This window comes from Megascapheus bottae, chromosome 28, assembly GCF_031878675.1.
Source record: "Megascapheus bottae isolate mThoBot1 chromosome 28, mThoBot2.hap1, whole genome shotgun sequence".
NCBI classification, from domain to species: domain Eukaryota; kingdom Metazoa; phylum Chordata; class Mammalia; order Rodentia; family Geomyidae; genus Megascapheus; species Megascapheus bottae.
The window spans coordinates 17,525,040-17,545,143 of NC_143536.1; the positions used below are offsets into that span (position 1 = coordinate 17,525,040).

General features: G+C 44.7%; 1 protein-coding gene across 1 annotated transcript in view; it reads right to left on the reverse strand.

Annotated features, from left to right (window-relative positions):
* Window positions 1-20,104, reverse strand: part of Cabin1 (calcineurin binding protein 1) — a 142,239-nt gene that overhangs the window by 97,060 nt on the left and 25,075 nt on the right. Inside the window, exons 9-18 of the mRNA XM_090320076.1 lie at window positions 19,062-19,230; window positions 16,988-17,124; window positions 15,870-16,087; window positions 13,291-13,369; window positions 11,673-11,860; window positions 10,690-10,842; window positions 8,085-8,279; window positions 5,708-5,950; window positions 4,434-4,590; window positions 349-464 (exon numbers count right to left, since the gene is read on the reverse strand). Coding sequence (XP_090176202.1) covers window positions 349-464; window positions 4,434-4,590; window positions 5,708-5,950; window positions 8,085-8,279; window positions 10,690-10,842; window positions 11,673-11,860; window positions 13,291-13,369; window positions 15,870-16,087; window positions 16,988-17,124; window positions 19,062-19,230 — 1,655 coding nt within the window. The remainder of the gene's footprint in view (window positions 1-348; window positions 465-4,433; window positions 4,591-5,707; window positions 5,951-8,084; window positions 8,280-10,689; window positions 10,843-11,672; window positions 11,861-13,290; window positions 13,370-15,869; window positions 16,088-16,987; window positions 17,125-19,061; window positions 19,231-20,104) is intronic.

Sequence of the window (20,104 nt, forward strand, 5' to 3'; positions counted from 1 at the left end):
AGGCTTCCTGTGCTATATGTTCTATGATGTTGCCACAGGCCCAAGGATGATGTGTACAAGCGATGCTGCACTGAAATCTAAAATTATGAGCTAAATAAACCTTTTCTCCTTTAAGATGAATTCTTGAGTATTTTGCCACAAAAACAGAAAACAAAAGGAACCAAATTGAGATTTTCTGTCAAGTTTCAGTAGCCACATACACATAGTAAAATCAAAACAGCACAATGGGGGTCCCCTACAGGAGAGAAGACAAAGGAGCTAATATGGCCCTTTAGCATCATCCTAGGTACCCCTCCTCACCAGCTCCAGCCCTGAACTGGCAGCTCATGGCCCAAGGAGATCACTTACATAGAATCTCAGCAGGGCCCCATCTGAATTGCAGCACCAGGACCTCCTACCCAAGTACTCATGGGCTGTGTTGAGCAGCATAAGGGAAGATGGGAGCATAGGTGTCTCTGATATCCCTGGGAAAATCAGAAGAAAGGAGTTAATGAGAACACATGCACCTGAAGAACTGCAAGCTCTTATCTTTGGGGAGTTTGTCTATCACTGTGATCACTGATTTTCTTCCTTTCCTCTAATCTAAGTATGAAAGAACTTGGTTTTACTAAAACACATACATATCAAAAAAGCAATATGAGGGGCCAAGAGCGTGGCCTAGTGGTAGAGTGCTTGCCTAGCATGCATGAAGCCCTGGGTTCCATTCCTCAGTAGCACATACACAGAAAAAGCTGGAAGTGGTGCTGTGGTAGAATGGAAGTGGTAGAATGTTTGCCTTAAGAACAAAGCCTAAGGACAGTGCCCAGGCTGAGTTCAAGCCCCAGGACTGACTGACACATGCATGCATGCACGCACACACGCACGCACACACACGCACGCACGCACGCACGCATGCACGCACGCACACACACACACACGCACACACACACACACACACACACACACACACACACAAATATAAGCTGGGCATCAGTGGCTCAAATCTGTTATCCTAGCTACTTGCAAAGCTGAAACTACAAATTGTGGTTTGAGGCAAGCTTGGGCAAAAAGTTCAACAGCTAGGGCCAAGAGTGTGGCCTAGTGGTAGAGTGCTTGCCTAGCATGCATGAAGTCCTTTGTTTGACTCCTTGGTACCACATACACAGAAAAAGCCAGAAATGGTGCTATGGCTCAAGTGGTAGGACGTTAGCCTTGAGGAAAGCCCAAGAACAGTGCTCAACCCTGAGTCCAACCCCTGGACCGGCAAAAAAATTTTTAAAAAAAGTTCAACAGCTGGGTGAGACAGTACATACCTGTCATCCCAGAGTAGGTGAGAGACTAAGATCAAAAGAATTACAATTTTAAGCCAGTTGGGTCTAAAAAGTCCATGACATTGAGAGAAGCAGCTCAGTGATAGTATGAACCTGTCATCACATGCCTTTGCCATCCTAATTCAAGTTGGCTTACTGACTTCATCCTGTATAAATATCTTATGTGTGCCCCATTGCTGGGGCAGTATGCTGTCCCTAAGCTTTTTCGCTCAAGACTAGTGCTCTGCCACAGTGCCACTTCTGGTTTTCTGGTCATTAACTGGAGAGGAGTGTCTCAGGGTTTTGAACTGTGATCCTTAGATCTCAGCCTCCTGAGTAGCTGTGAGCCACCAGCGCCTCCTCCAGACTAAGTGCTCAAATATATCATGACGTTTCTGAGGCACCCTCCTACATATGACCAAACTGCCTACTCCTTAAAGCTACTATTTAAATTCTACCTCTGTGCTTGCAGAAGAGGACAGCATTTAGGTTTTGTTCTCCATTCTGAGATTGGCCTTTAGAAGACTTGCCTTCAGCTGTCAGTTCCTTCAGCAGCTGTTACAGCTTTAGGACTTACTTCCTGTGGGAGCCACATCCAAGACTGAGCAGAATGAGAGTACAAAAAACTAGCTAATCTCAGTCCAACATTGAGGGACTATTCTGTACCAGGCTAAGCATGGCTTCTTCAGGCCAGCATCACAGTCCAAGTTCTTTCTGCCTAATCCATCATCCTGCCCTTCTTTCTACAAGTATGATGCCTAATAAACCTTGTTTCAGTGTGTGCTTTGAAGAGTTCAATGTGACGAAATGCGATAGTGCTCTCACAAGAGCCCTTACCACACAGCCAGAAGTTTTAGTTCTGAGTTTGTTTTAATAGTCTGATCACAAGGCAATGGCAGGACCCAGAAGTACTTTGTAAGGGTCAGCGTGACATGGAGAGGCTGCCTACTCTACACAAATGAAAAGGTATCTCACAAGAATTTGGTCTACTTAATCATCTTCCTTCAATTTACCTCATAAAAGATAGCAGGAAATAAGAGTCATGTCTTCTGTAAGTCATCAATCTTTTCTTTCCTTGGCATACTTTTCACAAAGTCAAAGACATTTGCTTGCTTCTCTTGCCTTGTTTACTTTCTGGTCATTTGTTAAAAACATCTTGGCCAGGAGTTTGGCCCAGTGGTAGAGTGCTTTGCCTAGCATGTATGAAGACCTGGGTTTGATTCCTTGGTACCACATACAAAGAAAAAAGCCAGAAATGGTGCTGAGGCTCAAGTGGTGGAGCTCTAGCCTTGAGAAAAAGAACCCAAGGCCCTGAGTCCATGCCCAGGTCTGGCATAATCCTAGCTACTCAGGAATCTAAGATCTGAGGACTACAGTTCGGAGCCAGCTCAAGCAGGCAAATGATTGACACTCTTATCTCCAATTTTTCTTGCCGATCCTGGGGCTTTAACTCAAAGCCCGGGCACTTTTTTTTCAAGGCATTCTGCCACTTGAGCCACAGTGCCACTCCTAGCTTTTCTGTATATGTGGTACCAAAGAATGGAACCCAGGGCTTCGTGTACACTAGGCGAGTACTCTACCACTAAGCTATGTTCCTGGCCCCCAATTTCCTTTTTTTAAGGCAGAATTGGTAACTACACACAATGGAATTACACAGCAACCATTAGAAAGAATATTATGTCATTTGCATGGAAATGGATGGACCTAAAACAAATCATCAAGTTCAATAAGCTGCATGTTTTCTCTCATATACAGAAACTAGATCTAAAATACACCAGGACATAGTTATAAGGGTCTCTAGGCATTCACACACAATTAGACCAAAGGAAGATACTCTTAGGAACAGAAAGGCACAATGCCTATGTGCATCTAATCATCCAAAATATTTTTCCAAATGAACTCCAAGAAGTAGAAAGAGGTTTTTGGAGGGAGGGTTGCTGTTTTTCTTTACGTTTTTGTTATTGTTGTTTATTCGTTTATATGTCTTTGGGAATACAAGAAAACAAATAGAGGAACAAAGTCTGAAAAAATGCTGTAATGGTACTCAGTGGACACAAAATGTTGAAAATAAACTAATCTGTGGGTGAAGGCAGGCAAAAACTGGCAGAGAGGGAAAGGGCGACATCAAAAAAAAAATGTACTTTTATTTTTCCAAGTCCTGGGGACTGGGCACTGTCCTTAAGCTTCTCTTACTTAAGGGTAGCACTCTACCACTTGAGCCACAGCACCATTTCCAGCTTTTTCTGTGTATTTGGAACCAAGGATTCGAATCCAGAGCTTTGTGCATGCTAAGCAAGCACTCTACTACAAGGCCACTCTCTTGGCCTTAATTTTTTTATTTAAAAAGTTTTCATTGGGCTGGGAATTCCAGTCCCAGTACTGGCTAAATAAATATTAAAGCCAGAACTACAGGTGAGGCTAAAGTGGCAGAATACCAGCTCCAAGTTAAAAACCAAAGTACACAAAGCCCTGTGTTTAAGTCAGACACAGACACAAGCCCCTAGAAATCCTTTTCTGACCACACTTGTCCCAGACTAAGTCAAGCCCCATCCTGGTCTGCACATCTAGGGCCAACTTGTATTTTCTTCCATTGAATTTCCCAGAAGTGTGTGTGTGTGTGTGTGTGTGTGTGTGTGTACATACATACACATATATACATACACATACTTACACACACATATATGCACACACACACACACACACACACACACACACACACACACACACACACACACACACACACACACCTGTACCAGTCCTGGGACTCTTCTCTAGGGCCAAGGCGCTGTTCCTGAACTCCGTTTTTGCTCAAGTCTAGCATTCTACCATTTGTGCTACAGCACTACTTCCAGTTTTCTTTTGAGTACTACAGTTTACTAGACTTTCCTACCTTGGCTGGCTTTCAACCATGATTCTCAGATCTCAGCCTTCTGAATGGCAAGGATTACAGGTGTGAGCTACCAGCACCTGGCTTTATGTTTGTGTTTTTACTGTTTTCCTTTAGATGGGGAACACCAAGTAGTCTCACATCTTATCCTACTGAGCCTAACAGTTCGTGGGTAAGAACTTGGAGTCCTAGGACAGAAGCCAGAGGCAAAGATCACATAGATCAGAGCCCACCCAACCAATCCTACACTGGCGCACCTTCCTCTGCTGGGTTCTGGAGCTGCTGCTGATGGCACAGTGAGTGGAAGGTGTCCTCCTCCTGCCAGATGATCCTGTGCAGGATGATCCAGGGCAGCACTGAGGAGACATGGGGCTCCTTGGGCTCCTCCTGCACAGCCATGCTGCAGTCAATAACCTGGTGAAGGGTATTATAGATGTCACAGTAGTACCAGTTCTGTTCCCAGCCCTCATGAAATAAACTATGGAAGTTCCCTCTAAAAAGCACCCAGGGAGAGAGAGCCAGAGACAAGCTATGTAAGCACTAAGGATGTGTAGAGTTGCTGCAATAAGAGCACAGGGAGTGGCAGAAGAGTTGAGGGGCAGGCAAAGGTGAACCCCTAAGAATAGGACACGAAACATGTGAAAGTAGAAGACAGACTTAAAAAGCAGGGAGTTCCAGAGGATGGCCCATAATGGCTGTAGCCAAAGAGGCAGGTTCCTTTGGCAGCACACCACCCAGAGGGAATGTGAGGAGTTTTAAGCACGGAAAAAGTCATTTCTATCTTTTGTTTTTGTCTGAGAACCATACTCAAACTCAGTACCGGATGCTTCTGCTCACTGGCTGTTGCTCTACCAACTGAACCATGCTTCAAACCCCATCCAGAACAGAGACCTACAAATCTGTTCAAGAAGGGTGTCTTTGTGGCCGAGTAGTAGCTGGGCAGGAAAGGTAGAGGCAGAAGTACTAAAGGGTATGCACTGTCACAGTTCATGGGAGAGATGGCAGGGGCCTAGACTATGGCAAAACAAACATAGAACAGGTAAGAAACAATAGCTAGAGGTGTGGAGATTGTGGGTTTGGATTTGCCAATGACCTGAACAGAGTTGAATAGTTGAGAGTGGCTCAAAGGAAAGGTCTCTACTAAAAGCCTGCCTGGATGATACAGGGTACTGTGACTGCACCTCAGTTTTAAGTGCCAAGATTGTTTGGATGGTGGAAAGCACTGGCAGGTAGTCAGGTCTGGGTTCTAGCCCCTACTTTGCTTCTAGATCACTGTATGCAGACAGTGCCTACCTCCTGTCTAAGCTTCTTTCATCTCTGAATGTCTGGGAGAATCTTAGAGGTGATTAGCATTCAACCCTACAACACCCAACCCAAGAAATATTTGCAGCCTATGCACAGCCACCACCATACATTCCCAAAACTGGTATCCAGTAAGGCCAAGGCATCCCCTTTAGTTATCTACACAAGAAAGGAGACATCAGAGTAACGCCTGCTGGTCAGGGTAGGGTGACAAGCAGCCCGGGGTTACCTGGATGAGGTTGTTAGTAAGCCGCACCAGGCCGTTGGTAGAGGATGATTCCTTCAGGATGCTGCCAGTGCTATCCTCAGATAATGCCTGCTCAATGCCCAGCAGCAGCTGGGTAACTGTGGCCACCCACTCCTCTTTGGTTGTAGCCTCACTGGAGTTCACCATCTGTTGGACAGCCTCATGCAGAGCCACATCAGAGCACTCGAAACATTGCTGGTGGTCTTTTAGCCGGAGTAAGGAGTCCTAAGCACAGTGAGGAGTGAGATGAGGAGCTGGGAGCTTGGCTTAGTGATAGAGTACTTGCCTAGCATGCACAAAGACCCAGATTTGATTCTTCAGTACCGATACATAGAAAAAAAAGTCAGAAGTAGAGCTGTGGCTCAAGTGGCAGAGCTCTAGCCTTGAGAAAGCCCAAGAACAGTGCTCAGGGCCTGAATTCAAGCCCCAGAACTGGCAAAAATTTAAAAAGTGAGATGAAAAGACTTTGTGAGCTCAGCACACTTAGCCTCACACCTGGCATGAGGAAAGCCGGGGTAAGCAGGAAGCCAGTACAAAAGAAAGGCTTCCTAGTGCAGCATAGGCTCTCTGGGAAAGCAGATAGTGATCTGTGTGGTAGTATCCAATAGTTGACATCAACAACAAAAGCAAGCCAACATCCGAGCACTGGAACCATCATACAGATATTCAAATATCCCTCCCACACACTGCCATGCTAGGCTACCCTATGGCATGCCATGATAACAGAGGTCAGCCTTACCACATCTGCTGATCTCACTTTGGGCCTACTTGACTCTTCAGGAGTTAGAGCCTGCCCCCTTAGTCCTCTCTTCCCAAAATCAACTCTTTCCTCCGTCTTAACTGACATACCTCACAGTCATAACTTTTTTTTTTTTTGGCCATAGGGCTTGAACCCTGGACCTGAGAGCTGTCCCTGAGCTCTTCAGCTCAAGGCTATTGCTCTACCACTTGAGCCATAACACCACTTCCAGTTTTCTGGTGGTTAACTGGAGATAAGAGTCTCATGGGCTTTCCTACCCAGGCTGGCTTTGAACCTCAAATCCTCAGCTCTCAGGCTCCTGAGTAACTAGAATTTCAGGTGTGAGCCATCAGCACCTGGCAGTCCTAACTCTTAACTATTTCCCAGGTCAAGAAAGGATTGAGATACTACATATAATCTGAACAAAAAGCTGGGACAAGATTGGGCTCTTTCCAAACTGAAGAGTCCATTAAGATTATACACATAACACAACAGGCATATTAACCATAAAGCCTGGATGCTGTCCCCGAGGTTTTTTTTTTTTTTTTTTTTTTTGGGGGGGGGAGTATTTTTCAGGGCTATTTTTCTACCACTACAGTTCCATTTCAAATTTTTGGTGGCTAACTGGAAACAGTCTCACAGATTTTCCTAGCTTCTAACCATAGTCCTCAGATCACAGCTCCAAGTAGTTAGATTACAGGCATGAGCCACCAGCATTCAGCTATATATCCATTTTATATCTACTCCAGAGTTAAGCAGAACAGCAATCGAAACTGGCTGAGCATGACGACACAAGCTTACAGTTCTAGCTACTTGGGAGGTAAAGGATCACAAGGTAAGGCTAGTCCAAAGTTGGACTGTTTCCCAAAAATAAAATAAAAACAAGATATCACTGGCTCATATCTATAATCCTAGCTACTCAGGAGGCCGAGATATGAGAACTTCAGTTCAAAAACAGCCCCAGGCAGGGAAGTCCAGCAGATTATCTCCAATTAACAAAAAGCCAGAAATGGAACTGTGGGTCAAGTGGTAGAGTGCTACCCTTGAACAAAAAGGCTCAGGAACAGTACCTAGGTCCTGAGTTCAAGTCCCAGAACAAGCACAAAAAAATGTTTTTAATTAAAAATAGGCAAGGACTAGTACTGTGGCATAAGTGGCCAAGTTCTTTAAGGAAGCTCTGGGGGTTCAATCCCCATTACTTCGAAAAATTAATTTAAAAAAAAAAAAGGCAATAAAAACAGCCAAGCATAGTAGCATATATCTATAATCAAGTTTCAAGCCAGTCTAGGTTATATAGTAAGACTATCTTACAACAAAACATCAATAAAAACAGATAAATGGAATGGACAGATGAATGGAATTCTAATCATTTTCTTCTTTGACATCAGAAGTAGTTCAGATCAAGAATAGGCTCTCTTTAAATCACATAGAAACTATACTCTTGGAGGTTGTAACATTCCTCTAGTCTTAGTTCTACCTGTCTATAGAATATTCCTAGAGGCTAGGCTGGTCATCTGGACTGTTCTGTGTACTCTAGGACAACCTCAGTCTTGAGAGGGCAAGCACATACACAAGAATGTACAAACAGTTGTAAGTAACCCAAGTGGGGAACACACACACCTGTAGCAGGAGCAGCTGTGCTGGCCTCTCAGGAATGGAAGTCATAAACTCCAGGTGTTTGGCCTGGTCAAACCCACTGGTACACAAGGTGGGGCGGAGTAGATGAACAACAGCCTTGTAGTCACCAGCCTCATAGAGCCGCTGAATCTCCTCCAAAGACTGGCAGCGTTCCAGTGACTTCAGGTTCTTATCAATCTGAAAAAGGCCCAGAAATGTTACTTAGTGGCAACCCTCATACCATTCCTCAATCTGGCTTCCCAGATGAAGAAGCTAAAATTAATCTCTAAGCCCCCATTCACAGCCAAAATGGTATTAGACTGTCAGTGTTACACGGAATGTATATGACTTTTAAAATATTTAAGGCCAAGGTATTCCACATTTTTTCTTTTGTTCAGCAGGGCCCAGGGCCCTGGGATAGGCAAGCACTCTATTGGTGAGGTACGGCCCCAGCCCTAAGTCATTCAAGTCTTTAAAAACCACACCATACAGGCTGGGAGTTTGGCTTAGTGCTTGCCTAGCATGCACCAAGACCCGGGTTCGATTTCTCGGTACCACATGCATAGAAAAAAGCTGGAAGTGGTGCTGAGGCTCAAGTGGTAGAGCTGTAGCCTTGAGAAAATCCAAGGACAGGGCACAGGCCCTGAGCTCAAGCCCAGGACTGGCAAAAAAAACTAACAAAAAAATCACACCATACATTGGGTCCACTGCTTTGTTAAGTACACTCTATGAAGAAAACACACACACACACACACACACACACACACACACACACACACACACACTAAAATACAAGCTGGGTACCAGTGGCTCATGCACCTATAATCCTAGCTACTCAGGAGGCTAAGTTCTGAGGAACCTAGTTCAAAGCCAGAGGAAGCAGAAAAGTCTGTGAGACACTTACCTCCAATTAACCATCAAGAAAGCTAGAAGAGGAGCTGTGAGTTTGGCCTAGTGGTAGAGTGTTTGCCTAGCAGGCACAAAGACCCAGGTTTGATTCCTTGGCCACATACATAGAAATGGCTGGCAGTGATGCTGTGGCTCAAGTGGTAGAGTGTTAGCCTTGAGGAAAGCCCAAGGACAGTGCTCAGGCCCTGAGTGCAAGCCCCCAGGACTGGCAAAATAAAATAAAGTGCTGTTTAAGTATTTTTTAAAAAAAGGAAAGCTGGAAGAGCTGTGGCTGAAGTGGTGGAGTGTTGGCTGGGAGTTTGTCCTACTGGTAGAGTGCTTGCCTAGCATGCATGAAGACCTGGCTTCGATTCTTCAGTACCACATACATAGAAAAAAGCTGGGAGTGGTGCTTTGGCTCAAGTGGTAGAGCTCTAGCCTTAAGAAAAGTCCAAGGACAGTGCTCAGGCCCTAGTTCAAGCCCCACAACTGGCAAAAAAAAAAAAAAAAAAACAACAGCCCAGCATAGCAGGGCACACGATGGCTCATGCCTATAATCTTAGCTACTCAGGAGGCTGAGGTCTGGGGATCAAGGCTCAAAGCCAGCCCAGGCACAAAAGGACCTGAGACTCTTATCTCCAATTAACCTCTAGAAAACAGGAAGTGTGGCTTGGCTCCACTTGGCTACTTGGCAATAGCCTTGAGCTGAAGAGCTCAGGGACAGCACCCAAACCAAGTTCAAGTCCTGCAACCCACCAAAAATTAAAAAACAGCCCAGTGACAGCACTCAGGCACCCCAAGACTTAAAAAAAAAATCCCACCAAAACCCAAAACTACTATAGAAGCAGATGGGCTCCAGAATAACATCAGCCAAAATTTGTCAGATAACCATGGGTTCAAACATCAGAAAACCAGATTTGCAGAACCATAGGAAATCAGGGTTCTTGCCCCAGAAACAGACTAGAGGTCAGCACACATTACCCATTCCCCAGAACATTCTTCACAAGGGACCAGATGCAGTCTCAGTTCATAGACAGGAGGGTACTGTACCTGTTTTTGTCCTGAAACAAAGCTGGAAGAATCTTTCACCTATGTGAACATACGAGAGATATAGAACTGCTGTAGAACAGAAGTGGCACAATACAAGTACCACTCAGAGATGGAACCTGGCATAAGTATTTGGTTTGAGCTAAAATGGCAGATAATCTTTGGTCTACACCAGCATTACTTTCTTCCAATTCTGATAGTTAACACAACATACATGAGACGTGAGCAATAACCAGTTTAAAATCATGCTAGCAGAAAAATCCACACCTTCCATATGTTACTTGAACAAGCTTTCCATTAGGAGAGAATGCTATCAGGAAATCTGTGAGTCCTAATATGCCAGAGCTGTCTCTCCTATACTTGTAAACAGCTCTTATTTCTAATGGCCAATTTTTGTTGTTGTTGTTGTTGGCCATCGGACTTGGACTCTGGGCCTGGGTGCTGTCCCTGAGCTCTTCAGCACGAGGCTATTGCCCTATCCTTGAGTCACAGGTGCCACTCCCAGATTTCTGGTGATTAACTGGAGATAAGTGTCTCAAGGGTCTTTAGTTGCCTTAGAACTATAATCCTCAGATGTCAGCCTCCAGAGTAGCTAGGATTACAGGCATGAACCACCACACCTGGTTTCAATAAATCTTTTTCCAAGAAAATAGCATTAAAAACTCCCACTCACCTCCTCCAGGGACACAACAGAGTCATTATGGAGATTGGGCAGCCGGATAACAATGTCTCTTTGCTCAATCCCTGCTTTTGCCTGGATGGCAGTGGAGTTCTGGAGCATTTCTGTACAGATGTCATAGTTCTCCAGGGCCTGCTCCATGTCCCCCTGATCAGAAGGAAAACAAATGGGCAAAATACACAAAACTGGTTTCTTCTGTCATGTTTCCAGCATTCCTGATCTCGTCAGATTAGGAATATCCTTGGCTGGGAGGTAATTCAGTTATTGCTATACCCAGAAAAGGATTTGGCACACAGCCTGGGCACAATGAATATTCGTTCAATGATCCAATGCATGAATGAATGATCCATACCACAACACTGCAAGAGAAAATATTAATGCTACATTCTCAGTAAGGACAAGAATAATATGTGAGAAAGCCAGGTATCTGGCAGAGTCAGGTTTAGAACCTAAGTCTGTCCTAATTTTAGAAATGATGTTCTTCACATTCAACAATGTTGTTTCCCCAAGACTAAACTACTGCTGCTCAGAGTTGGCAAACTCTGGCCCACCCTACCAATGTACCAGGTACATACCAGTGCTAAGTCCTACGGAACAGTGAACCCACTCTTGCCTTCCAGACCAGGATCCAACGAGAAGCTTACCTAGAACTCTCACAATATAGGATAGTACTCTAGAAAGCTCTGCTTCTGTTCAGGTACTTGCTTACATTTCCTCACTAAAGCATGAATAATGGTTCAACCAAGGCCATCTGGATTACAGGTCAACAGAAGGCTGAAGAGATCCCTTCTAGAACTTTGAGCTAGGATATTTTGTAGAGCAGTAGTCATGCTTGGAATTCTGACAACTCCCCACAAACGTCATGCCAAACCCAATGCATAAAATAAGTACTGTGCAGTCAGCCATATGTCCCCAATATGGTCAATTTTTGGTCTTCCTTGTCAGATGATAAGGCATGCTATGATCATAGAACCAACCTGCAATGCCAAGAAACGAGCCTTCAACCAGTAAACACGCACAACGAACTCCAGCCAGCCCTCTTCAAACAGGTCACGCTGGGATGAGGCGAATGACAGCTGCAGGAGGTCTCCCAGGCAGTGGGTTCCAGGGAAGTCAGGCCCAAATCTGCCATTTGCCACACCAGCTGGGCAGTTCCGAGGAGACACTAAAAACCAGACCAACAAGCCACCCTCATGTGTGGAATACAAATACCCTTTTTCTTGGGCCAGGAGTGTAGCCCACTGGTAGAGTGCTTGCTTAGCATGCATGAAGACCTAGGTTTGGTTCCTTAGTACTACCTACACAGAAAAGGCTGGAAGTGGTGCTGTGGCTCAAGTGGTAGAGTGCTAGCCTTGAACAAAAAAAGCTCAGTGACAGTGCCCAGACTCTTGAATTCAAGCCCTAGGAAAAAAAAAGCCAGGCACAGTAGTTCACACCTGTAATCCTAGCTACTTAGGAGGCTGAGATCTGAGGATCGCAGTTCAAGCCAGATTTAACACAATACCATGAGACTCTCATCTCCAATTAACCACCAGAAAACCAGAAGGGTAGGGTGGTAGCCTTGAGCTGAAGAGCTTGGGGATAACACCCAGGCCCAGAGTTCAAGCCTCACAACTGGGAGAAAAAAATTCCCTTTTTCCTTCCAGAGTAACTTAAGTTCTCAGCCTGCATGGTCACCCCAAGTTTGAGCCTTATCATTGCCTGAGCAGCAGACAACAGATCAAACCAGTCAGGCAAGATTCAGAAAGCTTGACAGCTGAGGGGGAAAGGACCGCTAATTTTCACAAACTAAGCCTTAAGAGTATCTGTATCCTACCAGGTAAGAGTTTAAAAGTCAGAATGAGCCTGGTGCCAGTGGCTCTTGTCTGTAATCCTAGCTGCTCAAGAGACAGGTCTGAGAATCACAGTTCAAAAACAGCACGGGCAGTAAAGTCTGCGACTCTTAACAATTAACCACCAAAAAATTGGAAGGGAAGCTGTTCAAATTATGGAGTGCCAGCCACCTTTGAGCAAAAATACTCAAGGATAGCACCCATGCTCTGAATTCAAATCCCTGGACTACCACAAAACAAAAACAAAAAAAATGTAAGCCACTGGAGCTAGGCTCCAACACCTATAATCCCAGCTACTCAGAAGACTTGAGATCTGAGGATCATGGTTTGAAGCCAGCCCAGGCAGCAAAGTCCATGACACTCTTATCTCCAATTAGCCACCAGAAAAGCAGAAGTGGTACTGTGGCTCAAAGTGGTTTAGTGCTAGCCTTGAGCAGAAAAACCTCAGGGATAGCAGCCAGGCCCTGAGTTTAAGCTCCATAGGAAAAAAAAAGAAAAAAAGGAACTATTGATATGAGCAGGGAAAATTACTGGGGATATATAAAACAAAGAATCCACCCTAAAGAAGTTATTTCATTTTCTCTAATCCTGAGTAACAGCATGAAGATTTCTCTGGGACCCTGGAACAAGCATGGAACAATAATAAAGCAACCTAGCAAAGGTACCCAATGGGTCTAAATGTGAATTCCACTCAGTCACTCCCCTCAGCTTTCTCCAGCCTGCTGGGGTTCACAAAATTATTCTAGGACATGAATGTTTCTACCTGTAGAGCTTCTGCCTTTAGTCAGCAGCCACTGGTCCAACTGGAGCTCCATGCAGGAGAGAGACATCAGCATCATGTCCTGCAGAATAGGCATAAGTAGGTCAAGAGAAAGTCAAAGATTCCTGAGGTAGAACAATAAACTAAAATTTATCTTTTGATAAAAACAAAATTCTTCCATCTACCTACTTTCCTTTTCCTAAGAGACTATTTGACAAGATATAAAAAGATGAGGGGCCAGAAGTTTGGCCTAGTGGTAGAGTGCTTGCCTAGCATGCACAAAGAACTGGGTTTGATTCCTGGGTACTATATACATAGAACAAGCTGGAAGTGGTGCTGTGACTCAAGTGGTAGAGCTCTAGCCTTAAGAAAGCCCAAGGAGCTGGGAGTTTGGCCTAGTGGTTAAAGTGCTTGCCTAGCATGCATGAGGACCCAGGTTCAATTCCTCGGTACCACATACATAGAAAAAAGCCGGAAGTGGTGCTGAAGCTCAAGTGGTAGAGCTCTAGCCTTGAGAAAGTCCAAGGACAGTGCTCAGGCCCTGAGCTCAAGCCCAGGACTGGCAAAAAAAAAAAAAAAAAAAAAAAAAAGATAAAAAGATAAACATGACCAGGTGCCAGGACTTACATCTATAACTATAGCACTGGAAAGGCAGAGACCAGGAAGATTACAGTTCAAAACCAGCAAAGACAAAAAGTTCGCAAGACCCCATCTCAACAATTGAGCATGGTAGTGAATCTGACATATTAGCTATTATGACAGGCTGAGATTGGGAAGGCCAGGATTGGGAAGATTACTATTCTGGGCCAGCCCAGGGGGAAAAGAAAAACTTGCAAGGCCTCCTATCAAAACAAAAGGGCTGGGACCAGGAATTTAGCCTAATGGTAAGAGTGCTTGTCTAGCATGCACGAAGACCCAGGTTCAATTCTTTGGTACCACATACACAGGAAGAAAAAAGAAAACAGAAGTGGTGCTGTGGCTCAGTGGTAGAGCTCTACCCTTGAGAAAGCCCACGGACAGTGCTCGGGCTCTGAGTTCAAGCCCCAGGACTGACAAAAAAAATTTTTTTAATAATTAAAAAAAAAAAAAGGCTGGGCATGGTTGTTCATGCCTGTCATCCCACCCACAAGAGGAAACATACACAGGAAAATCACAATGTAGGCCAGGCAAAAAAACAAACGATCTCAAAAAATAACCACAAAGTGGGCAAGGAATGCTTGCTTAGTATGCATGAGGCCCTGAGTTCAATTCCTTGGTACTACATAAATACATTTTTTTAAATGAAAAGCAGCCACAGCTATGGCTTAAACATTAAGAGTACCTGCTTGGCAAGCATGAAGTCCTGAGTTCAAACTCTAGTACTAAAAACAAAAAGGCACATAGATCTTCCCCCAGATCCTATTACTATAAAGATCTTTAGAGTCTTGTGGAAGAAGAGATCATATGTAAAGTCAAATGTTCCATCTACACTACAAAAGTCTTAAAAGTACTCAGAGGGACCAGGAGCATGGCCTAGTGGTAGAGTGCTCTCCTAGCATGCACAAAGCCCTGGGTTCGATTCCTTGGTACCACATACACAGAAGAAACAAAACAAAAACAAGTGGTGGTGTGGCTCAAGTGGTAGAACATTAGCCTTGAGGAAAGCCCAAGGACGGTGCCCAGGCCCTGTGTTCAAGCCTCAGCCCTGGGGGTGGAGGGGGTGGGGGGGAGTATTCAGGGGCCAGGCACCAGTTGCTCACACCTACAATCCTAGCTACTCAGATCTAAGGATCACAATTTGAAGCCAACCCAGGCAGGAAAATCTCCAATTAACCATCAAAATGCTATAAGTTGAGCTATGGCTTCAGTGGTAGCATGCTAATCTAGAGCATTCCCCACCCCACACCCAAAAAGGCTGATGGCATAAATTAAGTAGAGTACCTAGTAGTAGAGTACCTTCTTAGCAAGTGTGAGGCCATGAGTTGAAATACTAGTATCAACAAAAAAAAAAAAGGGGGGGGTACAAGAGTGTGGCCTAGTGGTAGAGTGCTTTCTAACAGCCATTTAACCTTGGGTTCAATTCCTTGGTAACACACACACACACACACACACACACACACACACACACACACACACACACACACACACATATATATATATATATATAAATCAAATGCTTTCTTTTCCCCAGACTCTCCTGAGGCTCAAATGGTAGAGCTCTGGCCCTGACTGAAAAAGTTAAGCAATACTATGAGGCCCTCAGTTCAAGCACACACACCAAAAAAAGACACAACTGCCCCCCACAATTAATGTTTCCCTTACATCAGAACCCCTATTTCACCACTGATAATAGCCAGCCTCTCACCTGACAACAGCCTCCTAACAGCCTCTTCACTGACTTTTACCCGAGACACTCCTCCACTTAGCGACCAGGTGTCTTTCTGGCACAAACTAGATCTTGTGGCTTCCTGCTTCAAATCTTGCAGTGGTCTAGGTTGCAGACCCATAGCATATACACTGAGTAGGTGGAACACATCAGCCTTACACCCATGAAATATTCCTACTACTGTCCCATTCTGACATCAGTCCATGAGAGGCCAAACCTTAATGTGCTTGTTGCTGCAGTCTCTCAGCAGAGGATTGGGAAGACTGGTGCTGTGCCTCCTCCAGCTGTGATAGACGTTGAGCACGACCTCTGCCAGACCAGGTGGCCACCTTAGCAGGAACTTGTGGCCCATGCCCTTCAAGTAGCGCATCATCAGCTCCAAGATGCCACCATTGGTCAGGTTCTCCACCAAGAACTCATGCACATCCTGCTTCTCTGCCCGGGAAGGGAAGACAACCTGATCTAAAACGGGTGTCTCATGCCCACTCTCTTTTTTTAGGGGGGCAGGGTGGGTGTCAGTCATGAGACTTGAACTCTGGGCCTGAGCACTGTCACATTGAGCCACAGCACTTCCAGTTTTCTGGTGGTTAATTGGAGATAAGAGTCTCACGGATTTCTCAGACTCCCAGGTAGCTAAGATTACAGGTGTGAGCCACCAGTGCCTGGCTCCTCATTCTCTTTGAGAGAAGACAACCTGTGTCCTCCCTCCACCATTCAATCCAAATAAGCACAGTACTACAGTGTGATGCTGAGGTTAGGCTGCCATGGCTCAAAGTCTGGCTCCAGGTCTCAATGCCAATGAGCATGCCTCTTCAAATTGCCATGTCGAAGGAATCAAAAGGGTCAGCCTACCGGGTGCAATGGCTCACATCTGTGATCCTAGCTACTCGGGAGGCTGAGATCTCAGGATTATGGTTCAAAGCCAGCCCAGGCACTAAAGTCCCTAATTAACCACTAGAAAACCAGAAGTGGTGCTGTGGCTGCAGGGGTAAAGTGGTACCCTTGAGCTGAAAAGCTCAAAAAAAAAAAAAAAAAGAAAAGTGTCAGCCTCTGAGTGCTGCTGAATGCACTGAATGAAACCATGCACACAAAATACAAAGCACTGTGTGTGGCACACAATACATACTCAGTTGTGATGACATACATTCAACTTACAAAAGTCAGGTCTCTGAATTTACTCTTAAGCACTCAGCTACAGGTGGCAAAGCAATCAAGAGTTTGGACATTTAAGTAGGCCTCTTAAATGATCACAGGCCAAAGTTTAACAAGAAAAAAAAAAAAAAACAGCCCAGGAGGAAATACCTAGCCGTCACTAATCACATTGCTGATTCTTACCAGATTCCATGAACGTGGCTGAGTCAAATGACAGTCGATGAGGTCCTAAGCTTGCAAAGGTTTCTAGCTTTGTTTCTGACTGGACTTCATAGTTATTAAAGGGATCATCTTCCTCCTCAGGGTCCAGCTTTCTTAACCTGCATAGAGTAAGCCAAAAATCACAAAATCTCCATCATCCATTCTGACATAAGCATCTGAATTGCTTCTGGTAAAGAAGCCAAATCTGAATTCCTGAAGTAGACTATAATGGTAGCAGGGTCTAAAGTGTGTGTGCCTCTAGGAAGCTCTGCATCTCTTTCTGAGCCAGCATCTGATCTGTACCCTTACCTGCTTATTTCATCAACAGATTTCTGAACAACAGCCATAAACAAGGCATGGGTCTACATGCTGGAACATAGCTGTAAATGTGAAAGACTCCATCTGTAGGAAGTTTACCTTCTGATGGGAGAGAGAAGTAGTCAGCAGATCCACAAACACCAACAATTCAAGCAAAACTAACCACTGCAAAATTGTTGCTTGAGAAAGTCACAAGAGCCCTGCCTTACAGAGCAGAATTGGAGAGGATGCTGTTCAGACTGATGACAAAGAAGAGTTTGGCCTTAAGAATAGGACAAGAGCAGATATAAAGGCACAGGCAAAGGAACACCTCTAAGACTCCAGAGGAGCCCAACGAACAGGGACAAAAATTGCTGGGTGAGAGTGGGAGGATATACCAAGACCATCTGAGCTTAGTCCCTCCTTAGGTGTTCATAAAGCTTTGGGCCTGGCTAGACTTAGAACTAGGAAAATCTCTCCTAGACGGTACCATTCTACAGATGCCTCCCAAGGACTATGTTTTGGCCAACCTGTGACTTTTCTCACACGAGATTGCAGCGTACTCAGGGCACTTGTAAAAGTATTCACTTATTTCATACCCACACCAGGGAAACTTCATCAGGCAAGAAGCCACAAGATACCCGAGGTAGTGAATACTAAAACCTCACCAAGGGGCTGGAGTTTGGCCTAGTGGTAGAGTGTTTGCCTAACATGCACAAAGACCCAGGTTCGATTCCTTAGTACCACATACATAGAAAAAAGGCACATACATAGAGGTGGTGCTGTGGCTCAAGTGGTAGGGCTCTAGCCTTGAGAAAGACCAAGGACAGTGCTCAGGCCCTGAGCTCAAGCCCAGGACTTGCAAAAATAAATTAATTAAAAAAACCTCACCCCCCCAAAAAAAAATTAAGAACTGAAATAAAGGTAGAAAGTATTCCACATGAGGAGGGTTAGAGAAGAAAATCCAAAAACAGAATAGCAAAGCTACAGGTACTTGTCACAGCATAATTCTGAAGCTGTTCCAAAGGAAAATCTCCCATACTACACTTGCAGCTGGTACCTTTTCTTCTCCAAGAAACATTAAGATGTAGTGAAAAACCATATTACATCTTTAATCCTAGCTATACAGAAGGCTGAGATCTGAGGATCTCAGTTCAAAGCCAGCCCTGGCAGGAAAGTCCATGAAACTTATCTCCAATTAAACACCAAAAAATCTGGAAGTAGAGCTGTGACTCAAGGGATAAAATGCTAGCCTTGAGCAAACAGGGACATGCCCAATATCTGAGCTCAAGCCCCAGGACTGAGTGAAATCAAGGAATGTTCATACTCAAGAGTATAAGGGAATCCTGAGTCTAGAGGAAATCAAGCAGACACATTCTCTGGAGAAGAAAAGCTGTTTTCTATGGGGTTGTCATGGACATGAATCGCAGCCATCTCACCCCAGTAACAAATGAGTGCCTATTAGGTGCAGGGGGACAGAGTGTGTTACCTATCTTCCTGATTTATCTTCCGAGGCTCCAAGAAACAAGTACCTGATTCCTAAAAGATGAGCCTGTCACAGCTCCCTGCCTTCAAGAAGTTCAAAGACAAGAGGAGCTAAGGAACATCCATGATCTCAATTTAATGAGATGTAGTTTGTATATTTGTACAGAGATGTTAGGTGCCCAGAGGAGAAGGTATGAGAGAATAGAATTCTTGGAGGGGAAGGCTGGTAGGTTGTTGGCTTATTTTTGTGACTCAGAAGGAATGTGCACAGTACCTAGATGGCAAGAACTTCACCAGAAGCTCCTGGAAGTCCACTTTCTCTTCTTTTTTACACTTGGTGTTTCGAACCCGGGCAGATCTTCGCTTTGCTGTCTCTCCACTCTCTTCTGCAATCTTCTTCCGTTTTACCCCTTTCTTGGACTTATCTCCCCCAGACATATCACCTTTACAAAGAGGACAAATTCAACTCAGATAATATAGAAATGGGGTGAATACTTCAGTCTTCCCTTACCTGAACACAACTTACACTCACATTTAAAAATGTAGGCCGGGGGCTGGGAATTTGGCCTAGTGGTTAAAGTGCTTGCCTAGCATCCACAAAGACCCGGGTTCGATACCTTGGTACCACATATATAGGAAAAGCCGGAAGTGATGCTGAGGCTCAAGTCATAGAGTTCTAGCCTTGAGAAAGTCCAAGGACAGTGCTCAGGCCCTGAGCTCAAGCCCAGGACTGGAAAAAAAAAAAAAAAAATGTAGGCCGGGGAGTTTGGCCTAGTGGTAGAGTGCTTGCCTAGCATGCATGAAGACCTGGTTCAATTCCTTGGTACCACATACATAGAAAAAAGCCAGAAGTGGTGCTGAGGCTCAGGTGGTAGAGCTGTAGCCTTGAGAAAATCCAAGGACAGGGCACAGGCCCTGAGCTCAAGCCCAGGACTGGCAAAAAAAAAAAAAAAAAAAAATCTGTCTTCTCCAACTGCAAAGAGCCCTAAAGAAAATTTAAAACCCCTAATTTGCCAAGTACCAGTGACTCGTGCCTATAATCCTAGCTACTCAGAAGGCTAGCATCTGAGAGTCATGGTTCAAAGACAGCCCAAGCAGGAAAGCCCATGCGACTCCAATCTCCAATTAACTACTAAGAAGTAGGAAGTAGAACTATAGCTCAAATGGTAGACTGTTACCCTTGAGCAAAAAAAAAAAAAGCTCAGACACAAGTGCTTAGGCCTTGAGTTCAAGTTTCATGACCAGCACACGCACGTGTGTACACATGTGCACACACATACCCCTCCCTCACCTCTGGTCACATCATTCTCAAGTGGT